This window comes from Gallus gallus, chromosome 1, assembly GCF_016699485.2.
Source record: "Gallus gallus isolate bGalGal1 chromosome 1, bGalGal1.mat.broiler.GRCg7b, whole genome shotgun sequence".
NCBI classification, from domain to species: Eukaryota; Metazoa; Chordata; class Aves; order Galliformes; family Phasianidae; genus Gallus; species Gallus gallus.
Genome location: NC_052532.1, coordinates 194,793,902 through 194,817,687, shown reverse-complemented (window position 1 = coordinate 194,817,687; position 23,786 = coordinate 194,793,902). Strand labels below are relative to the sequence as shown.

The 23,786-nt window shown below is 42.7% G+C and overlaps 1 protein-coding gene across 8 annotated transcripts in view; it reads right to left on the bottom strand.

The window, feature by feature from the left end:
• Positions 1–23,786, bottom strand: part of C2CD3 (C2 calcium dependent domain containing 3) — a 58,782-nt gene that overhangs the window by 25,246 nt on the left and 9,750 nt on the right. For all 8 annotated transcript variants that reach the window (XM_040659545.2, XM_040659578.2, XM_040659562.2 and 5 more), the window contains 16 exons: positions 23,307–23,522; positions 22,131–22,243; positions 20,384–20,502; positions 19,327–19,449; positions 16,914–17,378; positions 16,419–16,570; positions 14,731–14,974; positions 14,148–14,331; positions 12,807–12,987; positions 11,918–12,090; positions 10,546–10,666; positions 9,041–9,309; positions 7,966–8,055; positions 6,943–7,563; positions 6,037–6,354; positions 1,423–1,561 (listed from right to left, as the gene is read on the bottom strand). In XM_040659545.2, coding sequence (XP_040515479.1) covers positions 1,423–1,561; positions 6,037–6,354; positions 6,943–7,563; positions 7,966–8,055; positions 9,041–9,309; positions 10,546–10,666; positions 11,918–12,090; positions 12,807–12,987; positions 14,148–14,331; positions 14,731–14,974; positions 16,419–16,570; positions 16,914–17,378; positions 19,327–19,449; positions 20,384–20,502; positions 22,131–22,243; positions 23,307–23,522 — 3,528 coding nt within the window. The remainder of the gene's footprint in view (positions 1–1,422; positions 1,562–6,036; positions 6,355–6,942; positions 7,564–7,965; positions 8,056–9,040; positions 9,310–10,545; positions 10,667–11,917; positions 12,091–12,806; positions 12,988–14,147; positions 14,332–14,730; positions 14,975–16,418; positions 16,571–16,913; positions 17,379–19,326; positions 19,450–20,383; positions 20,503–22,130; positions 22,244–23,306; positions 23,523–23,786) is intronic.

The window sequence follows — 23,786 nt, the reverse complement described above, 5'->3', positions numbered from 1 at the left end:
CTCACTCTTGTTGTAGATTCAAAGATAGGATGCTGAAACACAAGAAATCTTAGGAAAGAGGAATGGAGAAGCAGCCAATCCCACAATGACTCAGTAAGCACAGTGACAGCAAAACACAGGGCTTATGGCTGGAAGCTGTAATACTTGAATCTGATCTTTGGGAAATAAAGAGGAAGACTGAAATGATAAATGCCTTTGCTGAGCAGCTTTTAAGTCACTTAAAGCAATGCAGCTACAAATCTGGGCATAAGCAACCTCTGAAACAAACCTTTAACCTTCAGCTATCAGAGTCTTTCAACAGTTTCATCTTCGTATCACAAATTCCCTAAAGACAAAAACTCAACATTGTGGTAGAAAAGCCCACTCCTGTGTGGTCACTGGTAGATACTGGAAAGCATTTTGTGATGGAAGAAATAAAGTATACCTTCTTACTGACTGCGTCTGACTTGTTCAGAAAACACCTTCTGTTGTTGCTTTGGAATTAGTATAAAATTTAGGGGTTGGAATGAAAGGGTCTTTGAGGTTCACTCCAACCCAAGCCATTCTATGATTCTATGAACATTCGGACAAGCACAGAAGCCACAGGATTGCAAACAAAGGTTTGTTACTGATAATTTCTGTGTATGATTTCATCAGCTGAGGTGCCTTGGAGCATTTCATTTATGTGCTCTCATTTAGGCAAAGGTATGTTCCCTATACAGTCACGGGAGGGAAACAGGCATCCTGAAGAACCATTATCCTGTTCTAAAACAACTCTGATGCAGGGTGAGTGACACACCGATTGCAGGTGTGTGTATCTCTGTGACTGCAGAGGATACCAAGGTTGAGCAGCTCTATCAGAAACCCAGCTTGCAGATATGTAAAGTAGACGAGGTGAATCCCACCTTAGAGCTCCGGGCCTGAAGTACAGTACAATTACTGAGCATTAAGCTATGTGAAACATGCATAAAAACCCAATAAATTGGATCAAGCCTTAACATATCTTCCCAAGATGCTTCAGCTATCAGCAGCCCCTTCCTCTACATGGGGAAACTACAGTTGAGTGGAGACAGACTGACTCATCCAAGGTCTTAAGCTGAAACACGGTTCAGCCATGGTTTAGTGCAGCTCAAATGCCCTTCCTCATGTTAGCTTTAAGATCAAGCCTCCTCAAACAACCTTCCACCCAAAATAAGCGTGTGGCAGTTGTACAACATGGAAAGAAGTATTTCTAGCTGTGAGAAGCTCAACAAGGCAGTTTGTCAGAGCTGGACAAAGCACCTTTTAGAGCTTGCTGGATTAAAAGCTGAATGAAAGGGAGCCTAAGCTTATAAGACGACAGAGCAGGAAATAAAGCAGTACAGGCCCATAAGCAGAACTTCACACCCACCTGTCACACCCAAAGGCTTTGCAAGCGTGGCTGTGTGAGCCCACATCACCCACCTTACTTGCTGTTGGAAGTCCCAGACAGGTGACTCTGTGTTTTCTATTACTGGAGTGGTTATTGGAGCATCTGCACCAGCAACAGCAAATGACACACAGCTACTGGGTGCTGCTACTTCCCGTTCTGTCAGAGGACTCCCTAAAAATACACAATTAAAAACAGAATTGGCCAGAAGATAAAAGAGATTATTCATTGATTTCTAAAATTTAAAGGCACATCAGCGATTAAAAGCAGGTGATTAATGAAGAAATCCACCATCTAGGAAATATTCCTTCCCACGGGCGGAGCTGAAAATACTTTATAATCACAGTGGAGGCAAATAACACATGAATCTTTTAGAGAACAGAATGCAGAATATCCAGGGGAGAAACACAGAAACCTTTTGCCCAGGGTCATCCAAAAAGTCAGAGGCAAAGCCAGAATAAAACCCAAGTCCTTGGAACCCTATTCCAGTGCTTCATCTATCTTCTAGGCTGGACCACAGAGTTTGGCAATCCTAGCTGCAAACAGAAAATACTTCTGAGTTATAAAAGTCAGCGTGACTTTACAGCTGGCTTGTTGAGAGCACACTCATTTAGTTAAGTATTAATATAATTAACTGAAGGATTTCTGCCACAAGAGGAGCAGTGCACAGAATGCTGATGCATGGCTTTCCTTGGATGGTGATTCAGAAGAGCTATATGCTGATGATTTCCAAACTCACACATCTGAAAGATCAGTCCACTTCCAGCGTGGTTCAACCCACCAGATCTGAAAGCTTACCCAAGGAAAATTCTGCCTTCTCCTTTGTGCTGTGTTATTTTTCGAGATGGATCAGCTCCCTGTCTGGCTCAGCAGGCGGCTGCACAGCTCCACGTGCCTGCATGAGGAAGGCAGGGAGCAGTGCACGGCCATGCAACTGTGCTTTGAGCAGGGACAGATTGCATGGAGACACACAGCTGATGCGGTACTAAGGAAATACTGCTTTTAATCCATGCACCACCCAGACCTTTGTGATTTCTAAACCATGGATGGTATTCACTCTGCAATGCACCTGTGAGGGCTTCCTGAGACTCCTTGTGTGAGAGCAGTTCAGGGCTGGAAATATAACCACTGTCTCCCTCGTGCATCCTGAATTAAGCCAGGAAAAGGCTTGTGAGGATTATTCAATCAATCAATTAATTAATTAGTCTGATTTATTGGATATGCTTACACTTAGACCATTTATAAGCAGGGGAACACAAGGTCAAATTAAGGGATGGAGCTGAACATTCCGCAGATGCTGCTGGCTATTATGGATTAAATAGCAACGATGCTATTATAAATATAATAATATATAATGAAAGATGCAGAAATTATACAATCACCTGCACTACATTATAGCTTAGCAAAGGAACAGAGACAATGATGTGCAAAGGTGCTTGGGAAACAGAGAATGAAAAGGAGGATTTCTACCACTGCATGTGACCCTTCCCTCCAGGCTTGGATCCTCCTAATTATGATTGCATTAGGGAGATTTATTTGCTTCAGTGCATTACCACTTGTAAAGTTGTAGATGCATTTTACTGCTAATGGAGCTGTTCAGAGAGTGAAGGTGCAGCTGGCAAGATCTGCGAGGAGAAACGGACTTTGCCAAGGGGAACCAAAGTCACACTTTGCAACCAAACACACTCAGTTGTTACAGATGCATTCCTCACCTCTGCCTTCCAAGGACTCAGAATGTGGCTTTGAACTTTAGGTTTTAGCTCTAAGACCACATCAGGCAGAATGACCAAAGCTGAGAAGTGTAAATTCATCTTAACTAAAAACTCTTTCCTCTTGATGTCTGATTTGCCAGGAAAATATGATCAAATGTTACTTATTCAACAGAAAGGTGGGCCCAGGTGAATCTAATGAGGTTCAACACAGCGAAGTCCAAGGTTTTGCAATTGGGCCAGAGGAACCCCAGGCATTTATACAGACTGGAAGGAGCAATCCTTGAGAGGAGCCCTGCAGAGAAGGACCTGGGGGTACTGGTGAATGAAGAACTGAACATGAGCCAGCAGTGTGCTCCTGCAGCTCAGAATGCAAATGGTATCCTGGGCTCCATCAGCAGAGGGGTGGCCAGCAGGGACAGGGAGGGGATTGTCCCTCTGTACTATGCCATCGTGAGGACCCATCTGCAGTACTGCGTCCAGGCCTGGGGTCCCCAATCCAAGAAAGACAGGGAGCTGTTGGAGAGGGTCCAGAGGAGGGCCACAAAGATGCTCAGAGGGCTGCAGCACCTCCCCTACAAAGACAGGCTGAGGGAGCTGGGCTTGTTGAGCCTGGAGAAGAGAAGGCTGCGGGGTGACCTCAGTGCAGCCTTCCAGGACCTAAAGGGAGCCTACAAACAGGAGGGGAGGCAACTCTTTGAGAGGGGAGATAAGAGCAGGACAAGGGGAAATGGTTTGAAGTTGAAGGAGGGCAGATTGAGGTTGGATGTGAGGGGGAAGTTATTGACAGAGAGTGGTGAGGTGCTGGAACAGCTGCCCAGAGAGGCTGTGGATGCCCCATCCATCCGTGGAGGTGTTGAAGGCCAGGTTGGATGGGGCCCTGGGCAGCCTGGGCTGGTCTGAAATGTGGAGGTTGGTGGCCCTGTGTGTGGTGGGGGGGTTGGAGCTTCACGATCCTTGAGGTCCCTTCCAACCCAAGCCATTCTATGGTTCTGTGATTATTTGCTGTAGCTTGCAGGGTTACTATTTGTGCCCTTAACCATGAAGATTTACTTGAGAACGAGAGAATTTTTTATTATTTAATACAAACAATGCCTTGAGTTGAAATGTGCCCTACGAAACTGTTCTCAGTTTGGCAAGACTACAGAGATGGCAGCTGAAACACAGATGTGGGTGACATGAGGACAGCTCAGAGAAATAAGCAAGATCTGTCCCGACAATCTCCTAGCCTGCTGTGTGTGAAGACAGACCAAAAAGTCAATCTTGGTAGTCAAAGTAGAAATAATTTCAGTCCTTTCTAACATTATGAAGTTTAAACTTCTTCTTTCTTTTGAATTTTTTTGGAAGGTGAAAAAGCAAAAAACAAACAGAAAGCCACAGGAAAAATGATTTTAGACAAACAATATCAAGAGAGTTGGGGAAACATTTTGTGTTTTCATTCAGTTATTGAAAATTGTGCATCTTAAGCAGTTCTTGCAAAATTGCCTGAAGTTTAATGTCTGTTAAATACACGACTGGAAGTGTTTTCAGCCCTTTTATCTGTAATACAGTAATGAATGCTTTTATCACAAAGAATGCAAATTCCTCTTGTAACCAGCTTTCATATAGGCACCATATCAGCCTATCTGTTGTCTCACAGTTAGTTCCCTCTAAAAATACCCAGAAAAGATTATTTGTTTGAAGATAGAAATAGTGCAATAGCAGACACCATCACAAGACACCTCCTTATCTCTCCAAAAGCTTTGCAGCAGCAAATAATTTTGCATCAGGTTTCCAAAGATGATGAATTCCAACGGTGTACAGAAAAACAGTTAAAAAAAGCCCTACCTGTGGGGCTCAGGATGTATCTGAACAACTTACACTTAAATCATAGCTTCTGTTTGACTTTTAGTTGTGTCGTGACATGCCAGAAAATGCTGAGTGCTGTTTTCTGGGGCATCACCCAGACTAGGAACTGGTTGATTTTAACAGACATGTCCAGTGAACTCACCTGGTGTCAGTCCCTCATTCACACTCCTATATGGTAACAATATCTATATCTGTAAGGGCCCAAAGGAGATCTGATCACTCCAAGTGCTGAGCAGACACAAAGTGGTCAATCAGGCAGCACTAAAGGTGCCCAGGGCAAAGCATGGAGCACTTGAAGTGCTTTCAAAGGTTCAACTCATCTTCAACAAGCAAAGATTCATTACAGACTTCACCTTGAGACAAAAAGAAGGCTCCAAAAACTGCTAACTCACTGTGTTACATTCCTGCATACCAAGAGCCAAACATCACCTGCTAGGAAGGATAATCTTAATATGCTTTGAATAAATTTGAAAGTGAAGGTCAATTCTTTGGTGACCCTCAGCGTAGGGATTAGTCACCTAACTGTAATTCCCACTCTACAGAGTGAGAAATAGAGTGTCAAGCCTTGGTGAGTGCAGCCTGCTCTGCCCTTACGCTGCCCTTCCTCACTGCTGTGCCTGGCAGCCTGCAGATAGCACAAGTAAGCCAGCTTTACAAATTGATTACACGCTAAAAATGCAAATTCATAGGAGTCTTTGAGATATGAATATCTCAGGGTTATGTTATTCAGATAAAGCTTAACTTCAGAATTCAGCTGTCATCTGTAACTGTGAACGTTATTTACATTTTGGCTTTTATTAATAGAGGTAGGCTGAATAGCTTAAATTCCTGCCCCCCCTCTACTTACACTGTGATGTAACGGTCTCAGGGCTACAACACTGCAAGCAAAGTTCAAAACCCATTGCATTCACTCACTGTGTTAGAATAAGTCTGAGAAAAAGATGCTGTTTTTCTGTTTGTAAATTGCTCCTCACAGGAGCTGTTATAAGCAGACCCCAGGAAACAAACACAACAAACATACACTCAGGAAAACAAGCATTAAAACAAATAAATACAGCAACAATAAAAAAAAGGACCTTGTTGGGGGTTTACCTTTTAAACTGAGATGCATTGCTCTTTCCACAAGGATGCTGACAGCAATGGTGCTTTCCAAAAACCCCACATCGTCTTCTTGTCGTTTCCCATTGGTGATTTCTGAGCTTCTGACATCCAGGTTCTGACCCTGACTTTCAGAGATCTGATGGCTTGGGTCAGGTGCTCTCTCTGTGCTTTCATCTTCACTGTTGCTGTGCTCCTCTGTGCAGTGTGGCGTGAGGATTAGGGCAGCAGAAGTGGAGGTAAGGGCAATGTGAACACGTACAGCAGCCCCTGCGAGGTCTGCAGCATTGCATCTGAACACTGGGTACACTCCTGTAAGAGAACTGACTATCAGCTAAAGAAACAAAACAGCACACAACCTAGGATGACCTCAGCAGAAGCTGGTCCAGCTCATTACTGTAAGATCTCACATCAGATCAGCAGACTGAATTTTGATTTTCAGTGTTACTTCCATGCAAGGTACCACTCAGTGACCTGTCCAGAAATCTGCCTGTGTGCTGGTGGCTGAGCTAACACCACAGCGAGGACAGAAGCCTCAGTAACTGAACAGAGCAGAAGTGTCCATCATCTCCTCTTGCTCAGTCCTTGAGATACATTATTCTCACCCGATTACAGTGCCCAATATGCCATTCTGGAGAAACGTTCCTCATTAATCCAGCTAGGTTAATTGCTTTCCCTGTTATTGATCGCTGCTGGCAATTTTGCACTCATTTAACGTCCTTAGGTTTTGAATTCAGAGAAGCAAGCATCTTAACCTTGTTTATCTCTAATGAAAGGAGCTGAGCGTGCATTGCATAAAGGACAAAACAAAGCTGTAAATTTTTTTGCTTAATTACAGAATTAAGCAACCAAGCATCAATAAAGAGAACAGAAACATAACAGCGTTCTTTCTGGACTTACCACCAACACTCAGTGTTCTCCTTGACCTCTCTGCTAATGCTCTGAGGTCAACGTATGCAGATCCAATGAGACGATCTGTATCAAGCGGTCTTTCCATACCATTTTCTTTGCCATATGCCCACCACACCTGGATTTCTAATTTCTCCTCCCTGAAGAACCAAATCAGCCCTTGGCTCTTCCTGAGAGTCACCTTGTGGCCCTTCTTAAAGTTCACTGTAACATTCTTCTTGTCCTCACACAATTTTGGCCTCTTAAGCAAAGTCCACATGGCTTCCTGATCATACAGCTTATATCTGAGGTAGCAGCAAGTGCTTTTACTCAGGTGCATCTGGCCTGCAAGCAGCACGCAGTGCAATGGCAGCCACACTCTTGGGGTTGAAATGGTCACGACCATCGGACTGTCACTTGGCTCCCATTCATCACTCTCATCCATGCTGTCTTCAAGGCTTTCCTCATCATTCCATCCCAAAAGCTGAGCAGCCTTCAAAATACGCTCTCTGTCATTGTGATGAGCAAAAGTAACAGAAAGTTCCAGTCCTCCCACAACGGTCTGCATGATGTTTGTGCAGTGTGAAGGCATTACATCTTCAGAGAGGGTAATTGGGTACCAGCCTGTAATACCTTCAGGAGAAAATATTGTAATTAGACTTATCCTACTCCCTGAAAAATGTCAGCAAAGAACATTCTGCTCTCTGGTCATTAGTCAAGAACCAGTACTCATAGGATCATAGAATGATAGAATGGCCTGGGTTGAAAAGGCCCACAATGCTCATCCAGTTCCAACCCCCTGCTATGTGCAGGGTTGCCAACCAGCAGCCCAGGCTGCCCAGAGCCACATCCAGCCTGGCCTTGAATGCCTCCAGGGATGGGGCATCCACAACCTCCTTGGGCAACCTGTTCAGTGCGTCACCACCCTCTGGGTGAAGAAGAGTTTATTACTTGAAGTGTTTATTCTTGTCAAAGTTAGGAATTCATTTTTAAACTGAAAAAGCAGCTAGCAGTAACATAACACTGCTGTATTACCTGATCGTCTTCTCAGCAGGTCCCTGGTTGGAATTGTAACTGTCCCAAGAAGATAATCTCTCGATGTCCGAGCTGCCATTGTGTCGGTGGCTGGAAAACAAATAATGCTGCATATACACCAAACTGCAATACAAGATTTAGAAGCTGTTCAGATGCTTTATTGCCTCAGCAAACAGCTCAGCTGTCATATCGAACCCATGAAAAAAGTAAAAAGTTGAGATGAATGGTCCAGGACACATCAGGCCAACATAAGTGAGAACCAGAGGTGCCAACAGAACTTTTCTGTATGCGTTTACAGAGCACATTCATTACAGGATATGTGCTCCACCGCCACTGAATATGGAGTAGTTTTTGGGGAACGTTTCCATAAGGGGGCACTAATCAGCAGGGAGCTGGTTCATTACTACTCAGTTAATCTAACAACATGCCACTCCTGACTTTCTTCTGCAGGAGGAAAAAACAATGTCATCTCTAGCTAAATTTTGTTTATGAAACCATTCTGAAGTATTACGCTGGAAAAGAATTTTGTGTATCTGCCATAGAATCCTTGGGGAATTTTAATCTAGCGTTTTTCTGAACCTCCATTACCTCATTCATAAAGCAAAGGCAATAAGGCATACGAATACAAGGGCAGGGTGCTTCGAGAATCATAGAATGGCTTGGATTGGAAGGGACCTCAAGGATCACCAAGCTCCAACCCCCCTGCCCCCCACTCTGTATATATGCCTGGGATTCCTCCAGCCCAAGTACAAAATCTTGCTCTTTGCTGTGCTGAATCCCATTACATTCACCCAGGCCCACCTTTTGAGTCTGTTGAGATCAAGCAAGAGTCAAGCACTATTACTATTAATCAAGTACCTTTAAAATTAAAAGGTTATCTTGACAACCTGGAGTCTTGGAAATCTCAACACTTTGTATGAGGGGAACAGCACCTCCCAAAGCCATCTCTGATGACAGTTTAAGTGATTACGTCTACTAACAACTGCACAGAATATTTGTCCTCTAAAATGAAAATTAAGGGGACTAGATCATTATGCAAATGCATTTAGTCATTATAATCACTCGTTCTCCTTACCCGACTTGATGCTCTGATGGTACACAGAGAAGGTGATGTTGGCAGACTGCAGGAGCTCCCCCAGACAAGAGGCTTCTCCACTGCTCTTCTGAACGATGAGGTTACAAGGGATCTCCACATGGTGCTCAAACTCTGGGCAGAAGCTGCGAGCCACAGCTCGTGTGCTGTGCCTCTCTGTCTCAGGTAGGAAGGAGAGGTGCACAGAAACATAAGCATTTACTCCAACACCTGCATAGTACTGGACCGAAGGGTTCTTTTCTGCCACAGCTCTTCATTTGATATGTAAAAGAAAGCAATTAAGGAAATTAATATAAAGTACAAAAAAAAAAACCACAGCAACCAGTGCAACTAAAACAGATATTTCATACCTTTGTAGCAAAAAGGTGGGATAAAACATTGAATGCTTTAAACCAAAACTGATGTGGGCTCTGGCTGAATATTATTTTCATCACTTTCACATCTGAACACAGTAGGAAGTTATGAAAGGGTGACATTAACTATTACAAGGTTCAACACCTGGTTGCTGTGCTCTCATTGCCAGGATCTGAGACCAAAGTCATTGAGAAAGTACTGAGCTCCTTAAAAATATCCCATACCATAGGAAAAGCTGCAAGATAACTTCTCAGAGAATCTACTGCAGAAGGAAGCAAATGGCCAAGCCAAATTATTTCTACCCACTAGACTTGCCAAGTAAAAGAAGGTGAAATTAGCAGATAGAGTTATTTATGATTAAAACAGACACAGGTAGCATTCAGGTCATATGCTTCAAGAATGAAAAATCTGAGGTCATTTGACTTCCTTAACTTTTCCAAGCACCACATGGGAGTGACATTCATTGTATGGAGTCTGAATGAATGAACGTGAGAATGAACAGCTCAGTAGGCAGTATGCTAAAACAACAGCAGTCATCTCTCTCTTCCTATATGCAATTTTCAAGAATTATATTCAGGTTATACCATGCACTAACAGCAGCAGCATTCAGTTGAAAAGAGATGTGTCATTTTAATTTACCCATGTTTCCACACTGAAATTCAAGACAACAAACCTCAGCTAGCTTTTAAGTAGCGTGAGTAACACCAAGATCCACTGCCCATGTCAGTACCAATTTATAGCAGCCTTCAGTGTAGGAAAATGTGGAAGGAGACAATACTGAAAAAAAGACTGGAGTTAACAGCTATGGCTACAGCTCTGCCAGTTATAAGAACATGAATGATGTCTCTGCTAATGCATCACAAGTCTGAACTACTTCATTCCCTGTTCTTACTGTCTTGAGCCTTCTGTAGAATGAATACTATTACATTGTACTGCAGTTTCAGGGACAAAAATAACCACAGGTCTTCTTTACAAAAGTATTTTCACTTCGGATCGGAACCCAGCATGAATCTTGGTTGCTGCAGATGGAAAGTTGGCCAGTTACAGTTTGTTTCTGATTTGATATTTCAGCCTGCTGGCTCTAGGTAAAGCTATTTTAAGAGACAAATCTTCCTTTCAGAATGAAGCTTTACCTGGCTGCTGCTTGCAAACCAGCTGCTCTGTGTATTTGTACAGAAAGAGAAACAGTTTGAGCAGTTCTTCTTGCTGCCATTTTTACAGAACGTTGGTATCTCACACTCACATCAAGCAAGCCTGTATTAAATGAGAGAAAGAATGCAAAGAAAAGGTCAGCTTTTTATATAGCTGCATCCTATATAACCAACACTTAGCTTTAAATCTTAATACAAAACTTATTCTATTAATGAAATAAAATTAAAAAGAAAAAAAAAAAAACAACAATTCCCTGCTTGGCAGGGAATTGAAGCTTGTCCAGACTGACTGTGCCAGGTGCTCTGCTTCAGACAGCAATTCTGGCCTGATGCAGGAGGCACAGAAGAAGATGTTAAGGAGTGCATCCTGCAACCTGATCTCCTGGCAATCTGGTCAGGTGGTCTTAATGGCCCCTTCTCAGGGTCAGATTTATGACACAGTGAAAGTAGGACAGTCTGTTTAACTCAGTCGTGCCCTCATGTGTGCATTTCTTGTAATAGGTTTTAAATATACTACTGCAGTATTTCAACACATCTTTTTTATAGCACTGCAGTGACAAAATCTTCAATGAGCTTTTCTGCTGCTGCATGTGGTCAACCTATTACAAAATAACTGAACCATACTGAGCCTCTTCCCCAGCCTTCTTATGGACACTTTTTCCAAGAAGCTGACTTTTGTTTCTACAGTTAATGCTAAGCGTCTGTGATGGAGAGACGCTGTACAGATTTCTTTAGTGGAGTTCCCAGAGCTGATGTTTGTATTATTTGAAAGAGCAATCACAGAACAAAGAGATGTTTCTGTTCCTATCAAGGGGAAATGGTTCCAAACTAAAAGAAGGGAGATTTAGATCAGATACAAAAAAATGTTTATGAGAAGAGCTGTGAAGCACTGGCACAGAGAGCTGATGGATCTGGAGACAGTCAAAGTCAGGGGATGGGCTCTGAGCACTGATGGAGCTGTGTGTGTCCCTGTTCACTGCAGGGAGTGGGACAAATGGCCTTTAAGGGTCTCTTATAACTCCAACCATTCTCTGATATCACATATCATACACAGCCCTTCTTCATACCTCCCATTCACTACCTTCCATGGGAAGCCTAACTACGGTCCCTAAGTTATTTGACAAGTAAGCAGTTCCATACACAGGGAGGGCTTTTTAAAACTTCTTAGAGTTTGAGGTTGCTCACAGTTCTCATTGATTCTTCACTAGGTATATTGATAGGGAAAGCTGGGAGGAAAAACACTCATGGTCCGTATCAGCTGACAACACAAATACATACTTTTAATTTACCTTGGCAGTGAATGCACAGACTCCCACCTTTATACATGAAGTGAAAAACCACAAGCCTTCCTTACCTGAAGACCGCAGATGAAATTCTTCTGAGGAATCAGTCCTGGGGACCAATGGAAGATTAAAAGTCTGTATTCCTATTTCTTCACGATGCTGCATAGTTATCATGGCACACAGCCGTGACAAAGGCAAGGTCCCTTTGGCAACCATCTGGTCTCTGACATTTGGGTAATAATACCTGGGAAGACACAAAGAAGCAGTGCCAGTCATATCATGACAAAACAATCATCATTTTTCTCAAGAATGCATGCTACAAAACGAACAGAGGACAGTTCTTGCAATTGTGCTTTTCTAAAGCTGCCTGCCTTCATGTTCTCTGCTTGCCATCACTAGCAATTAGCTTCAGCTGCCAAAGAAATGATGATGTGAACTTTGCTTAAACAAGAATCTCATCTTAATCTATACTACAAAACGTGCAAATAGGAAGAACTACAAGCTAAGACTCATCAGCGATAACATGGGGACATACAAAATAAAATATTTCACAGTATAGTCTCTTGAAGCCATTGACTAAAGACCAAAACAATGAAATCATGCTTGTTATTAAAATTTAGATGTGCCAAGCATTTAAACACTGCTTTTACTTCACTACACTGGTAATAACATGCAAGAAAGCCAAGCAGCTTGTCCTGTGTTACCCTTTCCTCATCACAGTTTTATTAGCAAGCACATACTTGCTAATCAAGTTGTAAGAAAAAGAAAAGAGCAATCAGCATTTTGGGGGAGGAAAAGGTCCAAATGTCTTAAGCAACATTAAATACATGTCCTCATCACCAAATGCTGATAAGTTCACTCATTTTTCACTTACTACGTAATAACCATCCCACAGCTAGAGATTGTTCAACATCAGATGTGCCTCTGTATTCTGACATGTAATAATACAGTAAGCTGTACCTGCACCAGACTTCAAACTGGATTCCTCCTCCAACTGCTCCTGGTGCCATAAATGCACTGACCAGAAGCCTCTGAACTGGGACATCAGCTGGAACCAACAGAGAATGATGATGCTCATCATTGAAGACGGGATCAGGAACACATAAAGTGGTTGCTGTGCGAAAAGGCTTCAACTCGATGCCTACAAGTCAAACAGAGTTGGTTGAATAGCCACTGCTGAATTCAAATCCAAGCACAGAAGTAGAAAATGTTGATACACTAAGCTTTAAACATCTGAACTGGCTTTGGAATCAGAAGCACTGGAAGACTTGTGGAGGGACAGAAAAGCAGTGCTGGGTTGGAAGCAATACAGCCATGCGTGTGCAGTGCCACACCTGTGCTAAAATGCCAGGCCAAAGTGAGAGGAAAGATGCTGGGTTCATATGGCACTATGGGAACTCCCAAACTTTGGCTGGTGGAAGCTCAGAAACCTTCTGTGCAGACCACACCATTTCCTATAGAAACAATCCTGTGCCTCAGCTGCATATATTAGCAGGCTTCAGCCTTGTCCCTTCTGCCAGCCCTTCAGGAGGCAGAACCAGCAGACAGTAAGTTAAAACCTCCTGGGCAAAGGCTTGCTCTCCTGAATTTCATTTCACAAATCCTTTACTAGCAACTCACACATTCCCAAGAACCACAGGCTGAAAACTGTATGTGGCTGGAAGCTGCAACAGTCCACAGCACTTGCTACGGAACAACACTACTGTCATTTCTTCACAGGAAATAGGTATTAGTGATTCAAAGTACATGAAGTCAAGACTAAGCTCTTTTCTACGTTTGAAATGATTCAAATACTCATTCCTTCTGCTAATGATTTAAAACAGGTGGTCTCTCAAAAGGCTTGCACATGGAAAGTCTTCAGTGAAGTTAACCATGTAGTCTCAGTACTTTATAGAATCACAGAATGATAGAATGGCCTGGGTTGAAAAGGACCACAATGACCATCTCTTGTTTCAACTGCCCTGCTATGTGCAGGGTCACCAGCCACCAGACCAGGCTGCCCAGAGCCACATCCAGCCTGGCCTTGAATGCCTCCAGGGATATTTCCTGCAAATTTGTTCTTGCATGTTTGCAAGATCAGCCTGTGAACTCTTCTGTGCTCTTTAACAAAAATGCACAGAGTGAATAGACTAAGAAAGAGGAATCTTTTTTGCTTCACACTTTGCCATCTACCTCAGCTGAAGCAGGCTTTTAAGTTACTGACCTAGCCCAAAGACTGGAAGGTTCTTTTCATATGCTGAACTCTGAGGAAATATTTAATAGCAATGCTCTAAACAAGGAGGTATCACAAAACAAACCTACCATCTGTGTGCAGTTCAATTCCTGGCAATGCACCAGAGCCAGCCTCTTGCACTGGGAAATAGTACTGAACGTAGCAGTCAGCCTCTCCCCACACTGTGGACTGCAGGGGAGTGAGTCCTTTCACACTCTCCACATGAATCTCAAAGACATGTTCCATCAGTTCTTCCCCTTCTCTCTCCAACTGCTAATAAACCAGAAGAAAATGTACGTGAAAAGGCAGTCTGTATAGGAAACAGCATGCAAGAAGACTGGCAACAAGAGTTTCTAATTAGCCCAAAATGAGGGGTTCAGAACCACCGTGGTACAGTGAAAAATTAATGTTTCCTGTAATATTTTTTTTACTACACTTGTCACATAAATAGAAGCAGTGGCTATACAGGACAGTAAGAAAGGGAATAATGTCAAGACTGCTGAGAGAAAGCAGACAAAGGAGTACAAGAATATCATTTTGTACAGAACATGATCATCTATAACAAGATTGCCTACGAAGAGATTGGGGATCACTAGGTCTGTTCATAAACATCGAGGTAAAATTCTTTCCATCTTTCCCTAACAGCAAGAATGGGAATTCAGTGAACAATACCATTGTCAGCTTTGTAGGAGGGGGGTCCAGGAAGTGGGCAGGGCGCTGGGTGATGGGAGGCTCCATTCCTTCTTCATTCTTCAGCCTTTGCAGTGCCACGATCTGATCAGCTGAGCCCATTGCCAGAATGACCCTCAGGCTTCCACTTTTACTGCCAGTGAAGACGTCTATCACAGGCATGTAGCTGTCCACAGCAACCACTGGATAGTGAGCCTGAAGCAGCAGGTGGGAAATCTTTGGATCTCTAGAGTAGATGAAAAGAAAATACAGAGCCCTATCATGAGAATGAGCCATGTGAATACATGGGAATATAGGGACAATGGTTTTAAAGTGAGACAGGGGAGGTTTAGGTTGGATACGAGGAGGAAGTTTTTCCCCCAGAGGGTGGTGACGCACTGAACAGGTTGCCCAAGGAGGCTGTGGATGCCCCATCCCTGCAGGCATTCAAGGCCAGGCTGGATGTGGCTCTGGGCAGCCTGTTCTGCTGGTTGGTGACCCTGCACATAGCAGGAGGGTTGAAAGTAGGTGACATTGTGGTCCTTTTCAACCCAGATCATTCTACCATTCTATGAATACAAACCGTATCACGTGCATCTCATTTCAGATGGAACATTGAATGCAGATAGAAACCCATTTATCTCCATTCCTCCAAAATTTGGCTCAATCACATTAGTCTTTGTAAAGCCCAGCTCGGAGTTCTGCTGACTGGAAAAGGCTATTTTCAGCAGTGAGAAAGTACAGCTCCAAAAAAAATGAAGTGCCCTTAGTTATCAGCCAGCTTGGATATCTGTGAGCGAGGTGATGAATGGGAACAAGACTCCTATTAACATAACTGTAACTACATACAATTTTTTATGAAGCAGTTGTTTGTCTTTGGGGATGGACTTGGGCAGGAATACAGGAAGGGAAAGTGACTATCTCCCCCAGTAAAGCAACCCTTTAACAGTACAGTGGAGATACTCACAAGAAAACTAGTGGCTTACCCAGCCACCAGCAAACAGTACACTAATAATTTGACAGCGTAGTAGCAAGTCAGTTCCAGCACCAGCTGATTTCCTCCTATCACTAGTTTGACCAAAACAAAAGGAACCAATTCTTTCCATGAGAAAGAGTTTTTTCTGCCCAATATTTGTATTAATTGAAATTATTTTAAGCAAGTATATGACTGAACAAGCAGCCAAAACACCAAATCAAAAGGAACAAAGAGCTCTGCAGGGAACTATTAGATAAAATGACAATTAACATTTAAAGTAGACGGGCTTTTGATACCACAAGCATTACCTTGTGCTGTGCAAACTGATAGCATCCCTAGCAATGGGATCTATGCAGAGTAAAATTAAGAACAAAATCACTCAGTCAGGCACAATCTTGGAAAAGCACCAACGGAACCACTTCAATCTCTCTCAGTTTTACTCTTCCATGGTTGCACAGGATGGTTCCTGGATCCAAGCACAATGCAGCATGGTGTTTATTTCTCTGTTTACCTGTATTTCTGTACCAGGACACTGTGACTTACTCCGATACCACTCAGTGGAGCGAAGTGCCAGATGAAGCTTGAGCAGGACAAAAATGCCCATTGCTGTTAACTATTATTAAGAACTCTCCCACAACACATCAGATGCCATCTCTCTCTGAGTATCAACTACAACTTCCCCCAACCCAAGAAAATGTGGAGCAAAGATGCTTACTTGAATGAGATGTAAAACTGATGCAGAGGCAGTTTCACCAATCCCAGCAGTCTGTCATTGCCAGGGTTTCCCATCTTGTGCCATGCTTCAATAACCATGACGTTGTTCTTCAGTCGCTCCAAGTGTTTGGAAGTCAGGGAAAAAGGCATCACCTGGAGAGTTTCATACAGGATCAGGACACAGAACACACCGAAAGCTATTTGCTAAGCACTGAGCATTCTAGTGACACTACGTTATTGCACAGTGTACAAAACTGTATTCTTCAGTCACCTTTCTCCAGTCGTGAACCTCAACTTCAAGAGTGAAAAAAGGGAAACAAGAAACTGCATCTCATGCTGTGCCATGCAGCCAAAACAATACTGTAAATAGTTACAGTAAGTGGACAGGGCCAAGCAGAGAAGTCCCTAGGTAGGTAAGGACAACTTATCTTCGAAAGGTTCGTCAGCGTGCAATAGCACATTTCAACCAGTTTGACACAGAGAAGAGGTGACTTGCCTGAGAAAAATTAAAGGTAGGCTGTGTTGTACCCCATACGACCGCAGATCTTGTTGCCTCCTCTGTGCTGAGCAGCTTGCAGTTTAAATACACATTACAAGAAGTGTGGAGTCCACTGTTTTCAGCAACAAAATCCTTTCCATCGGGCACCATCAGCAGCACATGCAGTAATAACCCATAATCTTCAGCTGCAGGCAATTGTGTCATAAGATTTCGGGCCACAGGGGTTGAAACAGACCGTGGTGGCTGCACAACATTTGTGCAGGCTGCTCCTGTCTTCTCTGAGTCCACGTGGTTTCTAAACTTCAAGCAGCTTTCTGCATTGACACGGTCCCTGTTGGGTTCCCAAAGTTCCATCCGAGGACTTCTTATGGCATGAGGTGGGACTTGCTGCTGCAAAGCCACTGAGCACCTGGCAGTGGTGCAGGTGAAGTCCTTGTTGTCAGCTGCAAGCTCTACCGATAACTGCATTGAACAAAGCAAAGAGCTGATGGGAAGATGTGTCCCATGTCAAGACAAGAGACAGCAACGTGAACTTGGGAACAATGCATTGCCTGTTTTGTTTAAAACTGTGTTGGATTATCACCCAGGGTGCTTACCTTTAGGCACATGCTGGTTACAGCTGTGAGTGCAAAATAAACTACACACACTTTTACCAAGTAGTAACCCATGTATGCTTAGCCAAGGTGAAAAGCTCTTTGAGAAGGTATCACATATGTCACTATCTTCACCTTGCTATGACAACTACTGCTTGAGAAAAGCTATGACAAAGGAGTGTTTCTCTCAGTGTTATCTTTCACTTTTACATTCCCTGTTATTTTAGCTGTCCCTAAATCCTTGTCCTTCTGTGGGCTCCTGTTTTTCCTTTTCAGTTGCACTGCACTTGTCTTCACTTTTCCTATTTCGATTTCTTTGTTATTGTAATTATTATTAATTTATAAACACTCTGTTCTACATCTGAGTTGCCTCTTCAAGTTGTCAAGATTTGAAATAGTCAGACAGGTATGGATGAAAACATGTGTGAAAGCAACAAAAGAAACACCAGAACACGGGCTAAAGGAACTGCAGATCTTGACTGCTACAGGACGTTATAGATAAGACAGCAAGAAGACAAACAATAAACTGAATTCAGAACATGGGGCAGTATGATGAAGGAAGGACCTGAGCCATAAGATGCCCAGTTGAGGAAAACATAATAATCTCTCAAGAATTCTGCTTAAGAACTAGGAGGAATGAGGCAATGTACTGAGACACAAGATCCCAAATAGTACCTACTGCTAAATGGTGCAAAATGCACATGATGAGGAGTTCAAAACATCTGTCAGAAATAACCCAAGAAACGTGATATGGATTCAATAGCTGACAGCCCTTATCCTCCATGTCTGGCTAGAGTGGCTGGACACGTATCCTGATGACAGATAGGTATTACACTGAGTAAAATCTAAGACATGGAGTGACCAGAATTGGTTTTCTTAAAAATAAAGATTAGCTTTCCCTTCCATAAGTTATTGCACTGAATTCTCTTTCACTAGTTTCCTACAGTGCCTCCTTCCACTTTTCTCCCCCTATACCAAACCCTAGTGTTTTGTTTTTCACTCTTCTGTGGTTCCTCTACTAACAGCTCAACTGAATGGCTTCTATGGGGTCTCTGCCAATTTAGGGGAATTGGAATTAGATGATCTTTAAGGTCTCTTCCAACCCAAGCTATTATGTGATTCCGTAAGAAGGCCACTATGTTTCACAGGTCCATATGACAGAGAACATCAGGCAAGCCTTGAAGTGTGAGAACCAATCCATGTTCACATCCTTTGGGAATAATTTAGGAGCTCTGAATGTAAAATGTCTAAATAGTCTCTTCACCCTTTGCTTGCTAATCTAGGGAGCTCTTTATCTTCAGAGCTGGCAAACCTCTCAATTGTACTGTGCAGAACTGTTACTCCTCAATCAGAAGCCAAACATGCTGATAGAATCTCTGGCTCAAGAAGGCAACTCCTGAAGACACAATCTGCTACTGATGGCAGGAACATCAGATCTCCGTGTCAGGAGAGACCTGAGATCACATCATGTGTGAAACCAAGGAACACAGACCTGCTGCCTTCCTACACCAGGACTCCCAGCCCTGAACACGTTCCACACAGAAAGTAGAGTGGCTTCTCTATCCAAGCCCTAGCTTATTGACATTTGTTTTATCCTGAAGGCAGAGGAAACTCACAGAGCAAAATCCTTAAAGAAGGTTCTATATATTTCTCTGACAGCTCAAGGAGTAAAAAAAAACCAAGTTACATGCTTTGTTTTCTTGTAACTTCATATCTGAGACTTGACAAATTAAAAGAGAAAATACAAAAAAAAAGAATACCCAGTCAAAGTACCAAGAGGAGCTTTAGCACAAAGCCCATGTAATAAAAAAACATACCTTCAGTGGTCCAACTTGCATCTGATCTCCCTCTTTTTCTACAGGTATTTCACAGCTGAAAGTGAGGAGTTCTGACTGAATGACCTTGCACAGCTGAAGCACTGCTGAGCCAATGGCCACTGGCTGAGGGTAGAGCAAAAACACATTTTGTAAGATTTCTGTGAAGGTTAAACAACTGTGGGCATGCTGTCAAGAAAAAGCCTCCTGAAAGAGCTGGGAAATGATGGTCAGCCACTCACCCTGCCCACTCATACACCATCAGTTGCACTAACAGGGATTTGTAGGAAAGCTTCCCTTGCTTCTTGTTTCAGGTATCACTAGGACAACAGTATGGTTCTAGTACCTTCAGTACCATGACTGGGTGAGATTTCCATACTTGAAGACACAATTTATTAATCCACTAAAAGAAAAGCTCCTTTTTGAACAGATGGGCAGATATCTTTGGTGTTGTTTAAAACAAAACACAGGCTGAGTAAATATCTGTAGCTGCCTTTTAGTATTTGTAGATGATGATGCAGATATAGCTCCTTCCATCTACTCGCCCCAAGTAAAGATTTTTTCCCTCTAAATGCACAAGTTATGCCATTTTCTCCCCCACCCTGGTCATGATATCACCTGCATCCATATTAACTCTGTGTATCTAAACAAGCTGTGCTCTCACTGAAGACAAATGCTTGTAATTGATCCAGTATGCTTAAACAGCAAGAGCTCAGTTTTAAAGATGAGGGAACAATTTCTTTTTTTTGCTTGCCAGTGTTGAGCTCAGAAAATGATTTAGCTGGGTGACAAGATTGAACAGCAACTACTTCAACTTACAGAATCTGCACATAACACTCACTCCTTTCATAATGTCTGGCAATGGTTGGTTAAGAAGTGGCTCTGTGAAGCCACATTACTTTGTTTTGTCTCTGATAGCTAACAGGCCAGCAACGGGAAGGAAGCACTGCTGAAGACTTGGAGAAGACACTACTGAGCGTATAAGCATTTGAAGGAAATTGAATTGCCAAGGCTTTCTTTGCTTTTCAATACACAGATCATAAACAACTACTAATAATACCTTTCTTTGTGTGCTTTTTCGCATGTAGATTTTAAAAGCAAGGTCAGAGCTCCACCAGTGCTCTATCATCGTTCCACCAAAACGAACAGGGAACACAAATCGCTGCTGGAATTTCACCACTGCAAGGAAGACAGAGACTCGTGAGCTCTTAGCTGGATCTACAGCTAACCTATCTTTCAGACTTCCTCTGAAACAGAAATCTTCAGTCTCTGCAGAGAATACGCAGGGTGAAAAGAGACGCAGGAAATTCAGGAGGCAGGAGAGGAAAAGGTGGCTGTTCTGAGGAAGGTGGACAAACACACAGGGAACATTTGCACACCTGCCAGAATGAGCAGATTAAGCATGGCTGGCAGCTGAAAGGGAAGGGCTGCTGCTAGGACTTGCAAGTAGAATCTCTCTACATTTCTACCTATTAATTCATGCTGCAAGTGTGTGAATAATTAACTTTGTTTTTCTCTCCCAGGAGCAACAAATATTCAGAACTAATTGAATATTAATAGACTTTCATGTGGAGATAATCACACCTCCTATATACACATGATCATCTAATTTTGCTTTACTTATTAACATCAAGCCAAAAGTAAACTGTTGTTCATTTTTGAAGGCCAGAAAACAGCAGGAGTGCAGCATGACAGAACTAATACTATAATAGCATGTAAAGGCTACAGATATATCTCTGTTGTCTTATCTTGGAGAGAGTCAAAAGCTGAGCTGCAAGAATGATCACAGGTTCAGGAGAAAAGCATCTGCAAGAAAAGACTGCATGGTGTTTAGTTTGGAAAAGAACAAGTACAGTGGCAGAGCTCAAGTAGCAAGCTGTCCTTGTTCACCATGGATAAAATAAGGAGTCTTGTGATGACAAAAATTCAGGTGGGCCATATGGAAAATTTACTGACAGGAGGGTCAGCACTTTCACAGCCTCCCTAGGGAGGGTAAGGAATCCCTCTCATTGGGCATCTTTAATTAATGAGATCAACAGCTCTCAGGGAAGACAACAGTACAGTGGATTGACTACATGGTTTCTTCAAACTATTTCCAACCTCTGGGACTTAGAAAAATTGATGAGAACTGCAGTTTAAGTACACAAGGCAAAGTACAGGGGGCTGTATTATCTCTGTGTTACAAAGAGCCAAGGTTCAGAAGATGCTTTGTCTCTACAATGATGGAGAATTCACAAGAGAACACAATTAATATGACCCAGAAAGAGGTAAAACCAATGAATGGGGAAGTCAACTGAACATGACCCTGGAATTCCAGTTTCTGGGAAGATAAGGGATAGAAGATCTTGCTCATGCACCATTCCTTGATCACTGAGGGCAAAAAACATACCTAAATTGATCTCAGAGATACAAAGAGTGGTAACTCTCAGTAAAGAGATGAAAGTCTGCTGATTTGAGCACAGAACTTGCCAAGATCTCTTGGATCCAGGAGACTCTCTGAGCTCTTGCACGTTTCAGCACCTGGAAAAGGTAGCTACTGATTTGAGATAGAAGTATTTGATACTTCTAAAAGTATTTCTTCATCTTGAATATTGCAGAAAGGATATTGGTTTTACGTTTTACAGTTTCCTCCTCCCAGAGAGGAGAGTTCCATTGCCCACAGCGCAACCAACTCTCTGGAAGTATCACTAATCATGATATAAAACTGAGTATTTTTCAGACAGCAAACAAATATATAAGAAAACATTTTCTAAGAGATGAAGCAGTTGACAACACTGAACACAAGAGGGGACAAGTAATGATCTTACCACCATCTGTGATTTTACTTGAAGCTATTCGAGTTAATTCTGTTGTTAAGGAGACTTGTCCTTTTTCATTCTTGGAGGCTCCCACAGGAAAATGGTACTCCACAAAGAAGGTACTGTGAATAAACAAATCACAGAATGAATTAATGACCACAGTCCACCAAAAGTCTAATGCACATAAAGAAACTGAACAAAGAAGACAAACTTGAAATCCACCATTTGTTAAGTTACTCAATTTTTAAGGAGTAAATCCCAGAATCCTTAGAGTTGAGGGGACCTTGAAAGGTCATCCAGTCCAACTCCCCTGTAATGCACAGGGACATGCCCTGCTAGATCAGGTTGCTCAGAAGATTGAGCTACTTATTTATTAGTTCTTTCAAAAGGTTACATGCAAGTCAGGTTCTCCTCTAAAAAAACACCTTTTGCTTTCAGAGTTCAGCCGTGCACAAAGCACGTTCGTACTTTCCCAAAATGCTGGAAAAAATCCAGCCTGAAATGAGACCAAACCAGGACAAGTTATTCACACCTCTAATTTTTAGAAATCTAGAGTATGTCAGGATTTGCCAGGATGACCAGAGAAATAGGAAGACATCAGAAGCCTGAAAAGCTTGAGTAAGCCTGGCTATACAACAGAGCTCAGCTAAATCTACTTCCAAGGCATAGAAAACAAGTCTTTAACAAGGCTTGTGAAGGTCTAATAAGGCTTGTGAGAGGCTTGGAGAATATGCCCTATGAGGAGTAACTAAAGGAACTGGGGCTGTTTAGTATTGGGAAGAGGAGGCTGATGGGAGACCTTATTGCTCTCTTCCAACACCTGAAAGGTGATTGCAGCAGTGCGGGGTTGGTCTCTTCTCACTGCTGACAGGTGACAGGATGAGGGGAAATGGCCTCAAGCTGTGCCAGGGGAGGTTTAGGTTGGATATCAGGAAAAACTTCTTTACAGAAGGGGTTGTTCAGCACTGGAATGGGCTGCCCAGGGAGGTGGTTGAGTCACCGTCCCTGGATGTGTTTAAAAACCGTTTGGATGTGGTCCTCAGGGACATGATTTAGCAGAGGGTTGTTACAGTGAGGGTAGTTTGGTTAGGTTGAGGTTGGACTTGATGATCTTAAAGGTCTTGTCCAACCTCAGCAATTCTATGATTCTATGATAACACTTCAGTGAGAAACAATCCACCTTACCACTTATTAACTGAAGCAGGCCTTGGAGGCTTCCCCATTAAACCTTTCTTTCTTGGTGTAATCTGGCTGCTCTCAAGAGGGATTCTCAGGCTCTCAATGATGACTCTGGCCAGGTGTATTCTCCCCAGCAAAGCCAACCTGTCTACACTCAAGGATGTGACATGAGCTTCTTCTGTGTCAACATCTGGAGGAGCAAGTTGTCTGGTAGGAGAGCAGCTGCAGAGACAAAACTGAGAATCAAACACTCTTAACACAACTGTGTGAAGATAAAAACTGTAGCTTGGTGGGATATTATTTATACACTACTCACAGTCCATTAAAATGCACATTTTTAACGTACGTTTCACAACTTATTTGGTGGTCTCTGTGATGGGAATCATGCCATACACAGTATCTAGGGTATATTACTACCTAAACTAAACACCAAAAATGAGCATGTTCCATGCTGTTGGAGTTTGGACAAATGCTTACACAGTCAAA